This window comes from Podarcis cretensis (genome assembly GCF_951804945.1).
Source record: "Podarcis cretensis genome assembly, chromosome: 14".
NCBI lineage: Eukaryota > Metazoa > Chordata > Lepidosauria > Squamata > Lacertidae > Podarcis > Podarcis cretensis.
This window is the reverse complement of record NC_137183.1, coordinates 21,840,545-21,858,096: the sequence shown is the minus strand read 5'-3', so window position 1 is coordinate 21,858,096 and position 17,552 is coordinate 21,840,545. Positions and strand designations below refer to the sequence as shown.

At 46.8% G+C, this 17,552-nt stretch overlaps 1 protein-coding gene across 5 annotated transcripts in view; it reads left to right on the top strand.

Annotated features, from left to right (window-relative positions):
• Nucleotides 1-17,552, top strand: part of AKAP13 (A-kinase anchoring protein 13) — a 246,935-nt gene that overhangs the window by 94,995 nt on the left and 134,388 nt on the right. For all 5 annotated transcript variants that reach the window (XM_079954144.1, XM_079954146.1, XM_079954145.1 and 2 more), the window contains exons 5-7: nucleotides 1,151-1,447; nucleotides 9,918-10,101; nucleotides 16,356-16,545. In XM_079954144.1, the coding sequence (XP_079810270.1) occupies nucleotides 1,151-1,447; nucleotides 9,918-10,101; nucleotides 16,356-16,545 (671 nt within the window). The remainder of the gene's footprint in view (nucleotides 1-1,150; nucleotides 1,448-9,917; nucleotides 10,102-16,355; nucleotides 16,546-17,552) is intronic.

Below are 17,552 nucleotides of genomic sequence, written 5' to 3'. Positions count from 1 at the left end.
CCCCCTTCCCGGAAGCTCAAGGAGGCGTATGTGGTTCTTCTCAGAGAGCCAGTGTGGTGTAGTGGTTAAGAGCGGTAGACTTGTAATCTGGGGAACCTGGTTCGTGTCTCCACTCCTCCACATGCAGCTGCTGGGTGACCTTGGGCTAGTCACACTTCTCTGAAGTCTCTCAGCCCCACTCACCTCACAGAGTGTTTGTTGTGGGGGAGGAAGGGAAAGGAGAATGTTAGCCACTTTGAGACTCCTTCAGGTAGTGATAAAGCGGGATATCAAACCCAAACTCCTCCTCCTCCTCCTCCTCCTCCTCCTCCTCCTCCTCCTCTTCTTCTTCTCCTCATTTAATCCCCACAAACAACCCTATGATGTGAGTCAGGTGGAGAGGCAGCGACTGACCCACGGTCACCCAGTGTGCTATATCATGACTGAGTAGGGGATTTGAACTGTGGTCTCTCATGGCCTGGTGTGGCACTCTTAAGCACTCCACCACACTGGCACCGATGCTGCCCTGTGGGTCGTCCCCCCCCACAAGAAACCTAAATCCACTTGGTAGTTGTAGTGCAATGATCTGTGTGCACACTCACCTTTTAGAAGGGTCTCAAGCTATTTAGTGTCTGTAGCAACTCATTGTGCTAGCTCAGGGTTTCCCAGACTTGGGTCTCCAGTTGTTGGACTACGACTCCCATCAACCCTAGCTAGCAGGAACAGTGGTTAGGAATGATGGGAACCCTTCTCTAGCTTAATTACAAAACAGACCTGGCTAGGCTATTTACTTAAGAAAGGAAGTGTTTTGATAATTTTTGTGGTCCTCATTTCCTACAGAATCCCATCTTGCCGCTTTAAAATCACAGGACTGGAGGTGACCACAAAACCCCATCTAGTCTAATCCCAGGCTCATTACATTGTGGTGCGCAAGCTGAGATTCTTCCTCAGTACTAATAAGCATGGGACTGCCACAATGGTTTTCTTTGCCCATAGCGGAACAAATCTGAAAGGAAGCTGGTGCAATGTTTAAGCAGCATTTGAATCCATCATGTAGATGCTATGGCAGAATAATTGACTGCAATGTGGTTTTAGGAGTAGAATTAGGGTGCAATGAAAGGGTTTTTTTTGCAGATGGAGACTGTCAGCTGTGTCCGTTCTTGTTCCACAGGCCACGATTGCTGCGAGACGGTGAAAGTCTCTCTCTGCGCTGCCAAGCAAGGCTCCCCTCTCTTGGTGGTGGCAGAGGACAGCCTGCAGTTTGTTCAGGATGAAGCTTATGACGCAGCTCAGTTCTTGGCAACCTGCGCTGGCAACCAACAGGCTCTGAACTTCACAAGGTTCCTGGACAAGTCCAGGCCTCCGGCTGGGGATGTGGACTTCCTGGATGAGAAAGTGGCTTTGGCGTTTCGTCATCTGAAATTGCCGGCTGGGTGGAATGTGCTGGGAGCAGACCACACTGCAAATGGTAAGATGGTTTGTCGAGATCCTTTTATATCCATGTTGCCAAATTAAATGGAACTGAATGAAAAGGTAGAGCGGAAAATCTAAATTAAAGTACCTGAATGAGTTTTGGACACTAATATTTGAATGGGATTTTGATACTGGGTTTTTTAAAAAAAACTTTTTATTTCAGTTTTCTTTCAAATGATTCCATTCAGTTGCCTCTTTCTTTCTGTGACTTGTGGAAAATGTCTTCGGGGTGAATTGGGATTGTGACCTCGGTGCTCTGTGCTGTTTTCCCTCCTTTTGAATATGTGGGGAATCTTCAGGTTACTATGGGATGCTTTTAAATGGTGGTTGATTCTTTGCCTGGCTGTTTCCCATTCCACCCCCCCGTGGCTGCTGCTCACGAGTTACTGTATAGTAACCACCATTTGTTCTTTATGCAAACAAGGAAAACATGAGGAAAGTGGCCGCAGTTGAACCAGCAATTGTTTCTGAGTGGTCACAATGTTTGCATTCAGTGGGCTTTCTTGAAACTGAAGCCCAACCACTCTGCATGCCATGACGTGCTTGCACTACATAATCAACCACCCATGAGTGCTCCACATCCTCTCATTCATTCTTCAAACTTGGGAAGAGAGGAGGCTGCTTTCTATTGGGCCAGACCAACAGCTCAGTATTCTCTATTTTGACTGGCAGCTGCTCTCCAAGGTTTCAGACAGGGGTCTTGCGCCAGCCCTACCAGGGGTTGAACTTCGGACCTTTTGCATACATAGCAGATGCTCTGTCTCTGAGCCGCAGCTCTTTCCTGTAAAACCTCCAATTGCCAGGAAGCTCTACCTCAATCCAGCTGCCAAGGAGCTCTTGCAACATAAGATAAGGCTATCAACGGCTACTAGCTATGCTCTGCCTCCACATTCAGGGGCAGAAATTATTCTCCCTCCCACTCAACACTTAAAGGTAAAGGGACCCCTGACCATTAGGTCCAGTCGTGGCCGACTCTGGGGTTGCGGCGCTCATCTCGCTGTATTGGCCCAGGGAGCCGGCGTACAGCCTCCGGGTCATGTGGCCAGCATGACTAAGCTGCTTCTGGCGAACCAGAGCAGCGCACGGAAACGGCGTTTACCTTCCCGCCAGAGCGGTACCTATTTATCTACTTGCACTTTGACGTGCTTTCGAACTGCTAGGTTGGCAGGAGCAGGGAGCAAGCAACGGGAGCTCACCCCATCATGGGTGAAGAGGGACTGACTACTTAACCACTCTGAGAACTATATTCATAGAGAGAAAAGGCACCAACATTTCTGGTTTTCTGTTCTGATGTGTTCTGCACTTCAATACCTCGGTTTTTTGTGTGTGAGAGTGGTGCTGTTTGGAGACATAAGTATGGGCTCTTGAAGAATGAGGTGCATGTATGAGATTATGGGAGTATGTGTCCATTTATCTCACTGTTCTCCCTCTATAAACATTCCCTCCCACTCGACACTCAAGAAATAGGGGGGAGGAAGTGGTTTTAGCTGGAATAAGCAGAGGTCAGACAGGCTGGAAAACCAACCAACTAATTCTACTTCTGGCCCAGCAATGTGGTTGGCAGTGGGTGAAGGTACAACCAGGGGCAAAATATTCCAACGCTAACATCCAACATAAGAACATACTTTTGTTTTCCATCTAAATGGTTTTTGGAAAACTGCAGGGTTTTTTGTTCTTTGTTTGTTTAAAGTGGTAACAAGTGGCATGCTCCCTCTGACACTGGGTGCCATGCAAAGCAATCCTGGCTAGCAGTCATTGAATTTGACTTTTGAAGCCATCTAAGCTGTTGGCCCATCCCCTCTCCTTGTGGAAGTGGGCTTCCAAGAGACTGGAGACGAGGCCTGATGGAGTCCTGCAATTTCCATACACCCAAGCTTTAGGCTTGGCATTGATAATAGTTGCCCCCCCGCCATGCCACATAACGAAAGATTTTTCAGACACACAGCGGGATGGGGGGCCTTCCCAAAGCAATGTGTGATCCAGCTGTTCTGCTGCTCAAGAGCCAAAAATCACACTGAGCATGTCAAAGCCAATGGGCTGCATCCAAGTTACAGTAGACATATTGAAATGAATGGACCTAAATTAAGCCACGTTGCTTTATTTCTTTAGGTGGAAGTCGGTGACATAGTAAAAACACACACGTGCACTAAGGAGATCATTCCATCAGCATAAGCATTTCTGCTCACCAGGCTAAACAACCTCCCCTCTTTCAGAGGCAGACTGATGCAGTAATGCTTCTGAACACCAGTTGCTGAAAACTGCAGGAGAAAACTCTTGTTTTCAGAGGTCCTGCTTGAGGGTTTATTCCTCAGGCATCTGGTTGGCTGTTGTGAGAACAGGATGCTGGGATACATGGGCCATTGGCCTGATCCAGCAGGCTCTTCTTATGCTCACGAGATCCCTGTGTGGTGCAGAAGGGTCCTGGGTATGTTTGTGGGCCTGCACTCAATCCATGTTTGTTGTGGAGATAAAATGAGAGGGAGGACCATGAGCGCTACTTTGAGCTCCGTGGGGGCGGGGGATAAATGCAATCAGAAAGAAATGGCATAAGAAGGGTGCAGAAAGGTGTTTGAAGCCCCAAGAAGAGAAAATTAGCTACATGGGGAAATTGCACATAAAATTCGTGTGGGGGAGCCATGTTTGCTGTAGGTTAAGCTGATGGTATCTGGAAAGACTTGCCCGGTGACCAGGCAACTCTTTGAGAAAGTGAGCTGCAAAGGTTATATTGGAACATGATCAGAAAGGCTGGAAATGAGCCACCGAAAGGATCTGCTCTGGTTCCTGAGAATTAGAAAGGATTTTGGAAGTTAATCCCGGAGTTAAATGCCACCAGAAAGCTGATTCTGTGCCTGTGGATTTCTTCATCCCTTGTGTTGTGAAAAAAGTGATTTTGCATGTAGAACGTTGCCACCTGCAGTTCAGAGCTGCTGATGGAGGCAGGACAGGGCCGGCCCTCACATGAGACAAGGTGAGGCGACCACCTCGGGTGGCAGGACCCACCAGGGCATCAGAGGCGGCCCCCAAGCAACACATTGCATGCAGATCTTCAGGCCCCCCCCCCACATTCCTGATGTAGAGTTTCACTTTCCGCTTCTTCCCTGCCTTGGTGTGTGTGTGTGTGTGTGTGTGTGTGTGTGTGTGTGTACCATTTCGTGGCTTGCCTTGGGTGCCAAAATTCATTGAGCTGACCCTGAGGCAGGATATGGAAGGAGTAGCTTAGTGGTAGAGCATCTGCTTTGCACGCAAAAGGCCCTAGGTTTAGACCTCAGCATCTCCAGCCAGGACAGGAACAGATTACCTGTCTTCAAATTAATATTGCCTCTGAACAAGATCAATTGCGTTCCTTTCTCTGAACGGTTCCAGGTGTGTTTGAAACCTGCTACCAAGTGCACAAGGTGTTGATTCCTTGTTCGGCTCTTATCGGGGTGAGGCTGCAGTGGCTTCCTGCCAAGTTTAATTCAAATATGCTTGGGGAGGCGTGCCAGGACCCAGGAACCTTTTTTGGCTTGTGAGCACAGGTTAAGAAGCCCAAGTGCTTTTGAGTCACACAGCAAATTCTGTTTGACTCAGAGCACTGAAACAAGGTCCTTATGTTCTGACGATGTGTATGCCAAAGTGTTTGCCAAATTTAGGAGCTGGTGAAATGTTCCGGGAGCCCCAGGTAGCAGGAGAGATGTTCTTCATGACCTCAGTGGCAACCTAGATCTTGTTTAGATGTCCTTATCAACCAGGTGTCTGTAATGGTTGCTGGTGCCAATTGGGGCTGGTGGGGCAGAAGGCAGGGATCCCAACTGTATGTGAAGCTGCAGCAAATGAGAGGCAATACCAACTGATTCTGGATTTGTCCCTACTGTCCTCCCTGCTGAGTTATACAAGGGGCAATACTGAGGGGCAATACTGGAGTGGCTGTCAGCAAGAAGGCAGTCAGGCAGCTGGGGGCTGGCTGAGGTTTTTTGGGGGACAGTACCCTGTTCGCCTGAATGGGACAGCCTCCAGGAGCCCAGGAGTTTGTGGCACCCGTGAGGGATGTAGGGCCCAGCTCTCTGAGAATCTCTGTCTTTAATTGTAAAAACATATAAAATTAAAAAATGTCCAGTAGCACCTTAGAGACCCAACTAAGTTTGTTCTTGGTATCAGCTTTTGTGTGTATGCACACTTCTTCAGTGCATGCACACAAAAGCTGATACCAAGAACAAACTTAGTTGGTCTCTAAGGTGCTACTGGGCAATTTTATTTTTTATTTTTTTATGTTTCGACTGTGTCAGACCAAACATGGCTACCCACCTGAATCTTTAATTGTAAAAACAAAACAAGGTTGTGAGGGTATGTTTAGAAGTAGGACACTAAGCCTTCTAATTATAAGCCTGCAAAAGTTACTAATCTCAAAAAAAAAATAAAAAAATAAAAATTACTGGACTGCTGAGGGATTGCAGAGGTGGGACAACGAATTCCCGTCCTGCCGGAACTCTCTGTATTTCTACGCCTAGGCACAGATGAGGGGCACAGCACTCCAAACCTCTGCTATATAATTCCTTCTTGCCTATAGGCATTATTTATTTATTAAATTCGTATACTGCCCTTATACCTGTAGATCTCAGGGCAGTTCCAGGTACTAGAAATGGTTGGATTCCAACTCCCATCAGCTTCCATTGAGGGAAAGGTTGCAGAGCTTCAGCCTTGCATGCAGAAGGCCAGAAATGTAGCCTCCAGAGGCATTTCCTGGTAGGCCTGGAAATGATTCCCTCCTTTAGCCCCCCACCCCCTGGAGAGCCTCTGCCATTTAGTGGAGACAATACTGAGCTAGATGGACTAATGATGCAACCAGGGTTTTTTTTTTTCTAGCTAGCCAGAACTCAACTCTGGCACCTCTCAGGTGGGCGCCATTGCCCTTATAAGAGAAAAAGGGAGGCGTTCATGGTGAGTTCTGGAACCTCTTTTTCTAGAAAAACAGCACTGGGTGTAACTCACTGTAAGATAGCTTTGTACAGTGGTACCTCGGGTTAAGTACTTAATTCATTCCAGAGGTCCATTCTTAACCTGAAACTGTTCTTAACCTGAAGCACCACTTTAGCTAATGGGGCCTCCTGCTGCCACCACGCCACTGGAGCACAATTTCTGTTCTTATCCTGAAGCAAAGTTCTTAACCTGAGGTACTATTTCTGGGTTAGCGGAGTTTGTAACCTGAAGCATATGTAACCTGAAGCGTATGTAACCCGAGGTACCACTGTATGCTGTTATGTTCCTATGATTAGCTATACTTACTTGGTTTGGCAGTATAGAAAGTCCAAGACTTGGTGGTATAGAAAGTCCAAGACTTGGTGGTATAGAAAGTCCAAGACTTGGAAGGTGCTACCTGTCTTTAGTTTCTTATGTACCTCACCCACCCCCTTTCCTGTGTCTACCAAAAAATGATGGAAAATAGTAAGAAGCAGATTTTTAAAATGGCATTTTGGTATATATTTTTTACAGGTCACAGAAGTGAGCACAAGCTTTCCTATTACAGTGGTGCCTTGGTTCTCGAACTTAATCCGTTCTGGGAGTCCGTTCGACTCCCAAAACCGTTCGAAAACCAAGGCATGGCTTCCGATTGGCTGCAGGAGCTTCCTGCACTCAAGCGGAAGCCGCATTGGACATTCGGCTTCCGAAAAACGTTCGCAAACTGGAACACTTACTTCTGGGTTTGCAGCGTTTGGGAGCTGATTTGTTTGGGAGCAAAGCTGTTCAAGAACCAAGGTTCCACTGTATCATCATCATCATCATCATCGCCAAGTAAACACACGGTCCTGGCTTATACCTGTACACTTGAGACCACAGTTAACTCATTGGCAAACTAGAAAGAGTTGTGGTTTTCACTGGAAACTTCTTGTGTGGGTCTCATACCCAATCTGTTTTATATAAACTCATAAATCACTGCTATTATCGCTCAAGGTGCTCTTCCAGAGCTCTTTGCTTGATTGAATTGCTGCAGCTGTGCTCTATCGAGCTACGCGGTAGCAGAAGCAAACATCATTTATAATACTACCATTATTAATAAAAAATGTCCTCAGGAGTTCTAAATGCAGAGATGATAAATGCTGTGCAATACATTCCACGTAGTGCAGATGAGTTCTTTCAAGTTGGTTACAGACTGAGACAGACAAGATGATTTTATTTGTTTATTGAACGTATTAGTCCCCCCGCCTTTTAAACAAAATGTAACTCAAAGCAATTTACAACAAAAAACAACGCATACGTTAAAACCAGCTCGAAACTAAAATAGAATAAAATCTAAAATTCTATCTTATCTCTCTCTCTCTCTCTCTCTCTATCTATCTATCGAAATGGTAGGACTAAAACATCCTATCAGCTCAGACTTAATTTTATCAAACTATCAGGTGGTGTCTGTCAACCATGGGGAGAGAATATGGTAAGGAACATTCTGTTACAGACCTCGCTAGGTGTCATCCAGAAGATACGTATACATGCTGATAGATTGTGTTGTACACAGAACAGAGGGAGGAGAGTGAAGCAGTGCTTATCCTATAAGTTCTGCCAAGACCAGATGCCTTTGGTCAGGGGTCGGCAACTTGTAGCCCATGGACCACAAGTGGCCCACAGGGGCAGTTTAACTAGCCCCTGAGCCACCCCTGAACCGAGCCGCCCACTTGGCGAGTCCTTGTGCGCTGCGCTAAACTGGCACGGCACGGGGACTCGCTTTTGCAGTGCCAGAAATCGCATCTGCGCATGCCCAGATGCTGGAAATCGCGCACGCATGCGCACTCCGGCCCACAGAGAGATCTCCGCGGGACTTGACTGGCCCAGGCGGTAAAACCTTGCCGACCCCTGCCTTTGGTCATCACTCACCTGTTCACCTAGTGCTGGCTGTTCCATCTGGCTACCTAAATTGTTTCCATCCCAGCTACTCATTAGACGAACTGGACTGCTGCCCTCCTCATCCCTTTTTCCTTTTGTGCCATATCTTTAAGATAACCCCCCCCCCCTGATTTTTGCAAGCTTCTGTAGAAGCCTTTTTACCTAAAGCGTATGTTTGTGTGTCCTTAAATAATGTTCCTTTGTGCAGAGAACTGCTTCTGTGATACTCTGCAAAGTGCAGTATAAAAAAAGTAATGATCAATACAAATGCAGGCAATCCTGTTTCCTTAAAAGCTGCACTGCAAAGTAGGTCTTTTTGCAAACAAACAAGAAGCCCCGCTTTGTTTACATGTCTCGTATTTCCTTTGTGCGAGAGAATTTTGGACTGTTCTTTTCTGTCTCTGGAGTGTTTTCTGCCTGTTGTTCTTGCTACGTCCTGGAAAAATCCAGTGTGTTTGAGTTGCATATTGCCTTTCAGCAATGCCAAAATCCTGATTTATTTGAAATGGGATATGAGAAGGAGAGAGACAGCCTGCTAATGAAGGCAGTAAGCCAGCTTTTCTTTTAAGGTGGTGTAGAAATTCTCTTAGCTACCTACTTGATTTGGGAACAGGACAGTGCTTGGTGGCATTTAAGTGCAGATTGCATACTGAGTGAGAGGTTGTATTGTATCTTGTTTCAGAGTAGGGTTGGAGAACCTCAGCCCTGGGGGCCAAATTCAAGTCACCCAGCACACAAGGGCCTGCCCCCACCCACCATGTCTGCATCAGCATGGGGGCTGAGCAGGACGCAGTTTGTCACCCACTAACCTGCTGCCCAGGGAACATGCCACTGTTTCCCCCCACCTACCTCAGTTTAGACCCGGTTGGAATCACAGCAGATCTTAAGGCAGGCAGGTATTATGGAAAGCGTTTATTGTGGCGCTGTGGGTTAAACCACAGAGCCTAGAACTTGCCGATCAGAAGGTCGGCGGTTCGAATCCCTGCGACGGGGTGAGCTCCCGTTGCTTGGTCCCTGCTCCTGCCAACCTAGCAGTTCGAAAGCACGTCAAAGTGCAAGTAGATAAATAGGTACCGCTCTGGCAGGAAGGTAAACGGCGTTTGCGTGTGCTGCTCTGGTTCGCCAGAAGCGGCTTAGTCATGCTGGCCACATGACCCGGAAGCTGTACGCCGGCTGCCTCGGCCAATAAAGTGAGATGAGCGCCGCAACCCCAGAGTCGCACACAACTGTACCTAATGGTCAGGGGTCCCTTTACCTTTACCTTAGGGCTTTTTAGACGAATGTCAACACCTTGAATCAGGCCTGGATGATCAACAACTTCTGAGTTTGAGCTAATAAGCTCTCTGTTATATGTTTCCCAACTGATTTAATTATTAGCTCATCTTGGCTCACAATGGCACTTTGGCTTTTAATACCAGCTGTTGGACACTCTCTCTCTCTCTCTCTCTCTCTCTCTCTCTCTCTCTCTCTGTGTGTGTGTGTGTGTGTGTGTTATGTGAGAGAAAGAGAGTGCAAATGTTCTATCATTCCACCTCTTTATAGTAATGGAGATTTCTGGAGATGGCATTAAAGCTAAACACGTTTTGTTTCCTTCTGGTTCTTCTTCCTCTCAGAGAATGTTCCCCGGGAGACATTGATGCATTTTGCTGTAAGGCTTGGACTGCTGCGACTTACGTGGTTCCTCTTGCAACAGCCAGGCGGAAGAGGAGCCCTCAGTGTCCCCAACCGTGAAGGAGCCACTCCCGTGAGCTTGGCCTTGGAGAAGGGCTATCAGAAGCTGCATCAACTCCTGACAGAGTAAGGCTGACTTTCTGATTGCCATGGCGATTTTGTTTATTATACCCTGACGACATACACGAGGGGTTTCCGAGTGGTCTCTCATCCAAACACTGACCGGACCCATACCTGCTCAGCTTCAGTGCTGTTGTTTTATTTTATTTCATAAAATTGATTGTTTTAAAAAACAACAACCTCAAAGCAGTTTCCTCCCCCCCCCCAAAAAAAAACCCCACAATGAAATTATCAACAGGAGGACAGTTAAAACATTAAGAAAATAATTAAAATCAATGATAAGCTAAAGCTAGATTAATATGTACCCCAACATTCTGAGTACAGTGAAAATGCCCGCCGGATGTCAGTAGGCAGGGCGTTATGAACCATTCCATACTAAAAGACAGGTTTCTTACAAATGCAGAACGAGTAATAGGTGGCACTTGTAACATTGCCAGTTCCCTAGACGGCCTCGGTCCTGTATACCTGAAGGAGCGTCTCCATCCCCATCATCCAGCCCAGACACTGAGGTCTAGCTCTGAGGGCCTTCTGGCGGTTCCCTCCCTGCAAGAAGTGAGATTACAGTGAACCAGGCAGAGGGCCTTCTTGGTAGTGGCACCTGCCCTGTGGAACGCCCTCCCAGCAGATGTCAAGGCAATAAACAACTATTTTACTTTTAAAAGACAACTGTTCCCTGTTTAGGGAAGTTTTTAATGTCTGATGCTGTATTGTTTTTAATATTCAGTTGGAAGCTGCCCAGAGTGGCTGGGGAAACCCAGCCAGATGGGCAGGGTATAAAAAATTTATTATTATCGTTGTTGTTGTTGTTGTTGTTGTTGTTGTTGTTGTTGTTGTTGTTGTTATTCCACTGCATTGTGCATGAACCATGCCCTGGGATGCTTGTTTTGTTTTCTGTAGCTGGTCTCTCGCCTCACATGCACAAATTCCTTCCCTGAACAACCTTAGCCATGATAAAGTGTCACCACAGCATGTTGTTAGTTGTGGTTGATGATAACCAGGGTTTAGCATTGTAAAACTGGTTTCAGTTTTAACAGGAGCCCTGGTTAGTGTGCTGATCAGTGCCAAGGTAGCCCGTATCCCTGTCAATTATACAGTGTGGCGTAGTGGTTAGAGTGTAGGACTAGGACAAGCTTCCTCAACCTTGGCCCTCCAGATGTTTTGAGACTACAATTCCCATCATCCCTGACCACTGGTCCTGCTAGCTAGCGATCATGGGAGTTGTAGGCCAAAAACATCTGGAGGGCTGAGGTTGAGGAAGCCTGGACTAGGACTTTGGAGACCTGGATTCAAGTCCCCACTCAGCCGTGAAGCTCACTTGGTGACCTTGGGCCAGTCATTGCATCTCTCTGCCTAAACTGCTTCATAAAAGGGGTGGGGGTGGTGGGAGGGAGAAGCATATACACCATCTGGAGCTCCTTGGATGAAAGTTGGGATACAAACTTAGGAACAAATTGATAAATGGAATTAAAGCTGTTGAGGGAGGAGGAGACTTTGCCTTCAGAAGCTCCCATAATCAATCTGTGGTATTTCCAGTTAGCAGGCGGTGGGAAAAACCCTGGAGAGTGGCTTCCAGTCATAATTATACTAGCAAATTGTCTAATTCGTCAGTTAGTTTTTCTTTTTCTTCTTTATTTTTCTTTTCTTTTCTTAGTTTATTGAATGTATTTATCACCTCCCACAACAGCCTCAAATGATCCACAATGTAACAGTAGAAAAAAGCAAAACAAAACAAAACCCCTTAATAATCTAATTGGAATAAAAAACACCCTATCACTGGTACTTCCAAAAATACCCAGGAAGGCCTAAATATCAGTGCCTGGTGCCGAAACTATGACCAAGGTGATGCCAGTCAACCCTCCCTGTGGAGAATGTTTCGTAGATGGCGAGCTACAGAAAGGGTCTGTTCTGTGGTCACAAGAACAATGGCCCATCCATTCCAGCTTCCTGTTCTCTTGTCTCCCTTGGAGGCTGCATGAAGAGAAATCCCTCAGATGGTGATCTCAGAGCCCGGTCAGGTTCACATGTGGAAAGGTGGTCCTTTATTAAGAACCCTATGTTCTTATCACTGTTCTTGTCTCCGAGTCCCCTCTTTTTCCACTTGCACATCCATCTGCCAAGTACCACCTTCCTAAACAGCTTTAGAGCTCTTAATCTAAGTGCCTGTAATCTCTGTGCAGCTAATCATGGCCCTGGCAGCATCGAGGGAAGTACTAGGAGCCAGAATGAGTCACCCCCTCCATCGACTGCCATGCATATTACATTCTAAAAGTTTGAAGGGGTATATTCAAATCCTAGAGCATCTTCCTCTAAGCTTGGAGTCATTTGTTTTGGGGGACAGGCATTTGTTTTTAGTGTGTCTGTTGTTTTAGTAAATGCGGCTTGGAGCTGCAATATAAAGGGTTACTGAGCAGGTTGTGAAGCTGTAAATTGCCTCTTCAGCAAGGCAACACGGCTTTTTCATTTCAGAGCCAGAAGGTGGCTGTCAAGCTCAGTCTGACCCATTGAACCAAACAAGAAATCCTTGCCCATTCCAAACAGTGGTGGTCTCTTAGCAGAATTGTTTCCATGGTGCCTGCTTGGACTATGGCAATGTGCTCTACGTGGGGCTACCTTTAAGGTGACCCGGAAACTACAACTAATCCAGAATGTGGCAGCTAGACTGGTGACTGGGAGTGGCCGCCAAGACCATATAACACTGGTTTTGAAAGACCTACATTGGCTCCCAGTATGTTTCCGAGCACAATTCAAAGTGATGTTGCTGACCTTTAAAGCCCTCAACGGCCTCGGTCCAGTATATCTGAAGGAGCGTCTCCACCCCCATCATTCAGCCCGGACACTGAGGTCTGGTTCTGAGGGCCTTCTGGCAGTTCCCTCCCTGTGACAGGGAACCAGGCAGAGGGCCTTCTTGGTATTGGCGCCTGTAATTCAATGGGAGGGCATCTGCTTTTAATGCAGAAGGTGCTAGCTTCCCAGGACCAATTCCCAGTTTCTCTAGGCAGGGCTTGGAGACGACCCCGGTCTGAAACCCTGGAGAGCCTCTGCCAGTCACTGCAGACAGTATTGAGCTAGGTAGACCAAAGGATCTGACTCAGTACATAGAATCATAGAGCTGGAAAGGGCGAGCTCAGCCCAGCCTCCTTCCTCCTCTAGGCAGGGCGGGGAGAAGCCAGGAGGAGGGAGGGAAGAGGCGTCGCCGTGGTGTTTGTGAGTGAGGGGGGGGGAATGGAATGGCGCAGGGGGAAAAAATGTGCAGCCCGAACGAACAAAATCCCAACGCTGATCTGCGGACAGACAGTGGGCCGGACCCTGAAGGCAACTGGGCCTGATCCGGCCCCTGGGCCTGAGTTTGCCGACCCCTGCTCTACTGACTGGGCTATCCACCTTATGTTCCTGGTCTAAGTTTGTACAGTGGTACCTTGGGTTAAGAACTTAATTCGTTCTGGAGGTCCGTTCTTAATCTGAAACTGTTCTTAACCTGAGGTACCACTTTAGCTAATTGGGCCTGCCGCTGCGCGATTTCTGTTCTCATCCTGAAGCAAAGTTCTTAACCTGAGGCACTATTTCTGGGTTAGCAGTGTCTGTAACCTGAAGCGTCTGTAACCCGAGGTACCACTGTATTGTATACATTCAGCAGAGTCTGAAAGTTTTTCCTGAACTGGACCACTTCAGGCTGCAGGTGAGATCCTGCTTGAATGTCCCCCCCCCCAGGGAAAAGAACCCCCTGCTTTCTGGCCTGTGGGAAAACGCTGACCTGGAGGGAATCTGGTCCTTTTGCTGGATAACGTCCCCCACCCCGTAGCAGAGGCATGAGCTTGAAAGACTTGGCCACTTCCTTCCTAAAAAAATTGCAGCCCGCTAACATTTTTTAACAGTTCCATTTTGTACTCAGGCTTAGTTAATCTTCAATCCAGAGCATAAGAACCCAAGAATTATATCACCACTGTCACCATTAGAATTATGTACATATCAGTACATTGCAAATTCAAAAACCAAAATGAAAACAAGCTGATAGTTACAATTTAGAAGAATACATAAAATTATGAGTAAACTTTAAGCAACAATAATTAATATCATAACTCAAAATTGAAAATTGAAAACAAAAAGAGAAAAGAAGAAAAAGGGGAGCAAAGCAATTAAGAACATTAATTACATTGTTCCAAACCCTTGTTCTGAGCTGGCAAAGCACTTTATTGGGCAGCTTGGTGGAGTATCCTGAAAGGGAGTTGTCTGTTTTTGGCCAGACATATAAATCACATTATTCCCCCTGAAGAATCCTGGGAGCTGTAGATTACCCCTTTCAGAGCTCTGTTCCCCAGCACCCTTAGCAAACTACAGCTCCCATGATCCTTTGGGGGAAATAACAAGCTTTAAATGTGTGGTGTGCATGGATCCTTTCTGAGCCACCAGGTGGCCAAAGAGCACTTTGATTTCCGAGCTGATAAGGGCGTGAGAACCACAGCCAGAGGCAGGTTCTCCTAATGGGAGGCAATTACAGCAACTGGAATTTATAATACGTATGTCGCAGTAACCCCAGCGACTGCTGTTGTGTGCAGTTTTCTTTTTTGTTTGTTTGCTGCACGGCATCCCATGTGAACATTTCAAAACAGGTTGGCTTACAAAGGTGTTGTCCTCCTGCAGGAGGGGAACACTTCCTGCTGGCCTGTGAGAATAGCTCTGTGTATGCTTGGAGGGTGAGGGGAGTGGAGAGTAATCTGAAGAACAGGGGTACAACCGTGTGCTTGGCACCACTCCACATCCACAACATGGATTTAAGCCACCACATGGCTTCCCCCAGAGAATCCTGGGAACTAAGGGTGCTAGGAATTGTATCTCTGTACAAGCAACAGTTCCCCAAGATTCTTTGTACGGTGTGCATGTGACCCTGTTTACTTTGGTTGTGCCCTAGGAGTTTTGTTGCTTCTCTAGGTCCTTGCAGACAGTTGCTATTTGGGGGATGGGATTCAGCTAAAAAGGTAAAGGGACCCCGGACCATTAGGTCCAGTCGTGGCCGACTCTGGGGTTGCGGCGTTCATCTCGCTTTATTGGCCGAGGGAGCCGGTATACAGCTTCCGGGTCATGTTGCCAGCATGACTAAGCCGCTTCTGGTGAAACCAGAGCAGCGTACGGAAACGCCGTTTACCTTCCCACCAGAGCAGTACCTATTTATCTACTTGCACTTTGACGTGCTTTTGAACTGCTAGGTTGGCAGGAGTAGGGACCGGGCAACAGGAGTTCACCCCGTCACGGGGATTCAAACTGCCGACCTTCTGATCGGCAAGTCCTAGGCTCTGTGGTTTAACCCACAGCGCCACCTGCGTCCCTCTGGGATTCAGCTACACACCAGCAAATTAAGGTTGTGCCATTATAGCTGGTCTAGGAGCTCTTGTGCAACTAACCCACTTCCTCAAAAGATCAGACTTTTTTTGGGGGGGGGGGCAGCGGCAAAAAGGCAAGTTATGGGAAAATTCACTATGTAGGTGTGGAATAAACACATGCAACTTCATCTAACCTCTGCACAAGCAGGTCATTGGGAAGCACCCTCTGAGTCTTCTACCTGTTCTACCAAGGAAATAATTGCATAACATCTTGTAGAAGGACACCTGGCAACAAAGCTGGTTGTTGGGGCAGAGCGCAGTGCTCTTGTTAACTTCGTCCCCATTCACTTCTTTGTGTAAAAGTGCTGTGTGACTCATAATAATAAGTTAATTACATAAGTAGAATTGCAATCCTTTCATTTTTTAAAAAAGAAGGGAGAGGAGAGAGGGATGCAGTTAATGTAACCTGTGCAGGTGAGATCCTGCAACGACAGTGCCAGTTGCGCAGACTGGCATATGGAGTAAAGTGATCCTGCGAGTAGCTGAAATGAGGATTACTTATTTGTTTTGTTTTACAATATTGTGTGGTTGTAATGAAACTTGAAAGCAGTTTACAAAAGGAAAGATTCATAGGGTATTCCATCATCGCACTCCAGCTCAGTCAAAGACAGGTTGGATTTTGAACCTCAGTCACCCTGTTCAAATGCTCTATCCATCACACTTAGCAGATGATTTTTGTAGAGTAATCTATACTGTCTTTGGATAATGCCTCCAAGAGAGCATTTCTGATGATTCCTGTGTGGGCTTGGAAGGAGCTGGAGAGATATGCTTTGATTGTAACGTTAATAAGCTAGTTTGGGCTGCAGTATATAGCCCGTTGGCCAACTTTGTCATGCATTAACTCGAGTTTGTGGGTTTAACCTTTGGTGCTGTTTGTCATTTCAGAGAAGGAGCCAGCGAACCAGATTCCTGGAGCGCCTTGTCGCACACAGTGCATTCCGGGGAGTACTGTGTGAAGTACCACCGGGGGCTAAACATTTATACCCTGACGGTCGAAACGAAGGAAGGAGCGGGATCGAGCATGGAGAGTGACGTCGTCTGCCTCCAAAGGCACATACAGAACCATCAGCACATGGTGAGGGCAAGAGGACTGTGTCAGTTTGGCACACTAAGCTTGGAGTTTATTTAAGGAGTTAAAAAACAACAACTTTCCAGCCATTCAGTTCAGAATTTCATGGGTGCTTAATTGCCTGCTTTTTTTTGCTCACGCACAATTTGGGTTGTTTGTTTCCCGTTTTTGGAAGGGAGGGAATGACATGCATTTACGGCAGGAGTGGAGAACGTCCAGCCTGCAGGACAAATCTGGTCCCAAACGAAGGTCCCAGTTTGGCTCACAAGGTTCTTTTCCCTGAACCACAGCCACCTGACTCTCACACGACTCTGCAACTTGAGTGCTTTGCTTGGCTGGAATGTGTCCTTGCACTCTGATATCGCCTCGTGTGTGCCTGAATGGAGGAGAGAGTTGTGCGAGAGTTCTGTGTGGAAAGTAGCTCACTGTACAGAGGTACAAAAACTACATAAATTGCTGCACCCGGTTTTGCCTCTGGCCTCTCCCACCACTGGCATGTGGCCCTCAGAAGGTTTCAAAGAAGGGGATGTGGCCCTGAGACTGAAAATGGCTCCTTAATCTCTGCTGTAATTGCATCTTGCATTATAGATCCTGCATTAAGCAGGAGAAAAAAGGGAACACTGTGTTTCTTTTGAGAAATGTCCAGATTTCATCAGCTCCTGGAACCCCAATTAGTAAAATAGAGTCTAGATTATTGAGAGGGGTGTGTGTATGTATTAAAATAGAACAACACTTTAACCTGTTGCTTCACACTCCCGCTGGTTTTCAGCTAGTGGTAAAGTGCAGCCAGCAACACATGTACCAGGATTTTTTAAAATGATAGCGCAAGCACTGGATACGGGTACATCATGTCTGACAAATCGGAAAGGCTATGTTTAGATGGCCTTCCTCTGAGGCCTGGTTTGCTTCACATCTAATCTAATTTGGATTTGGACCAGCGCCTGTAATTATTTCATTTCAGTTCGTGCAGGGTCAGCTGAGAGGCTGTTGGCTTCCTCTGGAAAGGGACTGAG